The sequence below is a fragment of the Limanda limanda genome, chromosome 20 (assembly GCF_963576545.1).
Source record: "Limanda limanda chromosome 20, fLimLim1.1, whole genome shotgun sequence".
Classification (NCBI taxonomy): domain Eukaryota; kingdom Metazoa; phylum Chordata; class Actinopteri; order Pleuronectiformes; family Pleuronectidae; genus Limanda; species Limanda limanda.
The window spans coordinates 7,689,949-7,695,141 of record NC_083655.1 but is presented as its reverse complement, the minus strand read 5'-3'; the positions used below and the strand labels follow the sequence as shown (position 1 = coordinate 7,695,141).

At 46.0% G+C, this 5,193-nt stretch overlaps 1 protein-coding gene across 1 annotated transcript; it reads left to right on the top strand.

Annotated features, from left to right (window-relative positions):
• The first annotated feature begins 1,491 nt into the window (after window positions 1-1,491).
• On the top strand, window positions 1,492-4,896 carry LOC133026987 (delta-type opioid receptor-like). The gene is made up of 3 exons (XM_061093986.1): window positions 1,492-1,739; window positions 3,614-3,966; window positions 4,367-4,896. Exons 1-3 carry the CDS (start codon window positions 1,492-1,494, stop codon window positions 4,894-4,896), a joined length of 1,131 nt encoding a protein of 376 aa, XP_060949969.1.
• Window positions 4,897-5,193: the final 297 nt, after the last annotated feature.

The window sequence follows — 5,193 nt, the reverse complement described above, 5'->3', positions numbered from 1 at the left end:
TTGATTTTAAGCGACATTAATAAAGCAGCAGAATCTTGAGAGAAATTAAATTGTGGGTCATTCTGCTGTGAAGGTTTGAATCCCCTCTGTGTTGGAGCGTGGTCATACATCATCTCCCTCTCCCGTCCCCGAACTGTTCTCTATCCACTAAAGCAGAAATGTCCTGAAATGTGCAGCGCTGAGAGTGGTTATGACCCTTAACTGCGACCACCCGGGGCTGAAGTCTCCAGATTCATGTGACGCCTCCCTCCAACCCTCTGTCCATCATTTATTTTTAATATGGAGTAAATTGGGACGTCCACAAATGAGGGATGTCTCGGTCAATGAGGCTCAACACTTTTTACTCTGCTGTGACGTGAGACTGTGGGAAGCCCAGTGTCTGCCTGCAGGTGACTGTCACTGCTCTGTCGTCTTATATTTTGGGTGAAGCTTGACAGTCGTGTACATGTGCATGTGTGTGTGTGTGTGTGTGTGTGTGTGTGTGTGTGTGTGTGTGTGTGTGTGTGTGTGTGTGTGTGTGTGTGTGTGTGTGTGTGTGTGTGTGTGTGAGTGTGTTGTGTTACCTCTTTGGGGCCTTTTCCAGCATAAACCCTGACCTTGTGCAGGAGCAGGGGAGCTAATGGGGACCAAAAAAAAAAAAATTGTCTGAGGTCCTGGTTTAGGTTCAGGGATGTGAATCGTGGTTAGGTTAAGTGTTGGTATGCATCTGTCCTAGTTAAGGTAAGGGGTTAAGGCTAGACTGTCCACAATGAATGGAAGTCAATGCAAAGGATAACTGCGTTTATCTGTGTGTATGATGCAGGTATTACTCATGTTGTGAGGACCTGTATGTTTATGTTTATGTTAAGGTTATTGGTGAGTGTTTAAGGTTAATATTTGGTTTAGGGTTAGACAATTATTTGTGATGGTTAAGGTTAGGGTAAGGGGCCAGGGAATGCGTAATGTGTCCTCACAACTATGAAAAGACAAGTGTGTGTGTGTGTGTGTGTGTGTGTGTGTGAGTGTGTGTGTGTGTGTGTGTGTGTGGGTGCGTGCGTGCGTGCACGTTTCCATCCTGATTGCGCGCCCCCACCTCCTCTCCATCAGTGCGAGTGCACGACAGTCCGCGAAGCTGCTGGCTGCTCCTCTCCAGGCGCGCATAGCCGTCCACAAACTTCTAGAGCTGTTACCTTCAGCAGGACAACACAAACAACCCGGGCTGAATATTAACTCCGGGGATACATTGTTAAATATTACATATTGTGTTTAATTTGACGGGAGCGTGCGCTGATTCCTGTTGAGTGAGGTGAGTGACCTGCGAGCTTCACATCACAGTGATATGTGATTTATTCCTGATTTGTTCCGGACTGTGTTTCATCCACAAAGTGTCTCCTGCTGCAAAGTGAAGTTTGTGCCTCGTCTTTCTCCATTTTCACGATCACACATATTTTTACGCATCTGGTTTTGACGCACGTCTCCTCTCTTTACGCAGCCGGACAAACAGGTGCGACGATGGAAAACACCCCGGTGGAAATTTTCAAAGAAGACAGCAAGTGCCTGTCCACGCTGCTGGAGGACTGTCCGCTGAATGCCTCCTCTGCCTGGGTGTCCGGGTCCTCAGAGAGCCGCAACGCGAGCCACGACGATGGCTGGGAGTCGGAGGGCATGTCCCCCATCATTCCCATCATCACCGCGGTCTACTCCGTGGTGTTTGTGGTGGGTTTGCTGGGCAACTGCCTCGTCATGTATGTCATCATTAGGTAAGGTCTGATTTAAATGAATATAACACATATGCCGCAAGAGAAATTAGAAATATGTATCTAGCAGAGATTTCAAATGATGTGGCAGCTATGAGACTAATTGTAAGGGACAATATCTCTGTTGGCACATGCAGAGACGTCGAATTTATATGTAGGTGATAAAAAGAAGTGGTCCAGGTGTTTTATTGTTTCTGCAGAAGCCACTGGCCCCAGTCCATGGGCGGTCTGGTTTGAGTCAGAGTTCTTTTAGTGCCTGTATTTTGTTCCTGAACTCTCTCCAGAGACAAGTCCTACCCAGGATCAAAAGATATTGCTCATATGTCCACTTATGGTGTGAGTTTATTAGAAGAATGAGTATGTAATGTTCTTTTAAATGACTGACCACAGCATCTGAAGTTGAAAAATCTTTTATTTCTATAAGTCACTAAACTGGGGTTCAAATTAATGCTGTCATTTCACACCCAGCATTAAAAGTGTGAAACACTGCAATATATATAGAATTGATTTCTGCCTCCTCCAGTGCCTGAAACCTTCAGATTGGCCCATTTTATGAATCTAATAACCCTCAAGACCTCCAAGGTATAATGACAATATACAATAAATCAGCCCCATAGTGGGGTGACCATGATATTAATTATAGTTGAAACCAGCAGCGCTTTATCAAGCTTATAGTCGGCCTGCACCTCATTGGGGGATATTTATGGCGTATGAGAGCCACAAATCTCCTGTGATGTAATGTGAGAAGCAGCAGTGCCATCCAGAATGCTGCGGTCCATGGACGACAATTACCTCAGATCAGACTGATGGCGTCGCCCCCTCGGCTGAAGCTGATGCTATCACATAGGTTTCAGAAAATAATGATAATATTTTACTGTTCGGTTGCTCAGATAACTGAAGGTGGAAGAGGTTTATGTTGACTTAGTGTAAACAAATTACTCTCACCCAAAGTCAACATAGGCCATGTAAACACTGAACCTCAAGCCATTAGTGGAAGTAAAACTGCTCTAATGGATGTTTTGTATTGACAATGAATCGAAACATGATGGGTGTCAAAGAGAGTTCCTCAGCCTCACACAGCGGTTTAGGATCTTTCAGCTCATTGTTTCGGTTTGAGGATGCACAAACTTTACAACTTGATTTAGTATCATTGCCCTTATTAGCCTTCCACACTGTCTTCCAGCTGAAAATCTCTGATAAAACAACTGTACCTTAAATCCAACCCTGAACCAATCTGCAGTAAACTAGCAATGGTGTAAACATGCTGTGCAGCACTTAGCCGCTGAAAAGCCAAAGTATTTTCTCCAGGAGATGGTGGAGACCAAAACAGAGCATTGATACTATAGACTATACGCTCCATTATGCTAAGCTAAACTAATGGCCTGTAGCTTCTTATTTAATGTTCAAACAAATGGATGCATATTTCCAGAGATGTCAAGTTATACTTTATACTGCAAGAATGACGTTCATGGATTGGATCTGTGGGCCATGACTGTTTAATGTGGCAGACCGACTTCAAATAAGGATATTTTAATTCTGAAGGATTAACCTCAGTGTTATAGGTGCTTGTTAAAACTTTAAATTAAACTTTGTAAAAGTCATCACACAGAGCTTAGATGCTGTGACAATTTAATGAGGTGAAAACGACTTGATTACACATTGGCCTCTAATCAGCAGCCAATATACATAACAATGAAGCGTGAGTCTGAAAAATAACATTACTGATTCCAGGGAAGCCGTGTGGACTAATGATCTATGTTTAATTCATAATGAGCGAGGTCCGCCACAGAGGCAGGAAGTCTGGATGGATGTTTGGCTCCGGTCACCTCTCTCTCCTCATTAATTAAGGACAACCGGGTGTTGTGCATGTTGAGCAGGTACACAAAGATGAAGACAGCCACCAACATATACATCTTCAACCTGGCCCTGGCCGACGCCCTGGTCACCACCACCATGCCCTTCCAGAGCACCGACTACCTGCTGAACACCTGGCCCTTCGGCGAGGTCGTGTGCAAGGTCTTCATCTCCATCGACTACTACAACATGTTCATCAGCATCTTCACCCTCACCATGATGAGCGTGGATCGCTACGTGGCCGTGTGCCACCCGGTAAAAGCCCTGGACTTCCGCACCCCGATCAAAGCCAAGATGATCAACGTGTGCATCTGGCTCCTGTCGTCGGCCGCAGGGATTCCGGCGTTTATTCTCGGTGGCACCCAAACAAACAGCGGTGAGGAAGTGCTTTCACCATCCACTCGATAAAGCCTCAAGGTTTCTGTTTTTATTCTGAGGCTCTGGACATCCAATTCAAGCATGTGTTAATAGAAGTGGTTTAAAAGCAGAAATATATTCTATCTAGTCAATCCATCAGTTTCCCATTAGCCACACATGGACCCTTCCTGAAAATAGATGGTGTTAGAAAAATTAAGTTGTTTCGAGCAAATGTTCCCTGTAGATTAGTACCTCTGTACCAGCTTGTTAACTTGATAATAGAAAGGCTCAGAGTGGAATTGTATTTATGGTGAAGCACAAGTGCACTTCATCACTTAGTTCTCGTTTTCCTCCTCCCTCCCTCCCTCCCTCCCTCCCTCCCTCCCTCCCTTCCTCCCTCTCTCCTTCTCCTCCTGCAGAAATAACTGAGTGTGCCTTACAGTTCCCGGAGCCGTACGTGTACTGGGACACTGTGATGAAGGTCTGCGTGTTTGTCTTCGCCTTCGTCGTGCCTGTGCTCATCATCACCGTGTGCTACTCCCTGATGGTGCTGCGGCTGAAGAGCGTCCGAATGTTGTCCGGCTCGCGCGAGAAGGATCGCAACCTGCGCCGGATCACCAGACTGGTGGTGGTGGTGGTGGCCGTGTTCGTGGTCTGCTGGACGCCCATTCACATCTTCATCCTGATCAAGGCGCTCGTCAGCGTGCCGGAAACCACCGCCATCATGGCCGCCTACTTCTTCTGTGTGGCTCTGGGCTACACCAACAGCAGCCTCAACCCCGTGCTCTATGCCTTCCTGGACGAGAACTTCAAGAGGTGTTTCAAAGACTTCTGCCTCTCGGCCAAACTGAAAGGGGAGAGGGTGTCCGGGGGCAGAAAGGCCCCGAGCACAGTGCGGGAGGCCTCCATTCCCCGGGAGAACCAAGGCGGGACTAGTAAACCGACATGACTAGCAGTGGAACTGTCTACAATTTCGCACATCGGTAAAGAAGACTCACAAGACCTGGGCTTAACCCACATCACGTCAGCAACGTAGAATCTATGAATTATTGCCAAGGTTGACAATTGTGATGGGAATTTTGTATTTAGACATGTTCAAATGTAACAGATTACATTTATATAGAAAGAAGTTTACTGAAAGATGTATTTCTGTGTTTAAGACTCATAGTCAGAGTTTAGGTCAAGTTAACACTATGCATAATACTCTTGAAGGCCTATAGACGTGGCCTTCTCAGTCTAGTGTGAA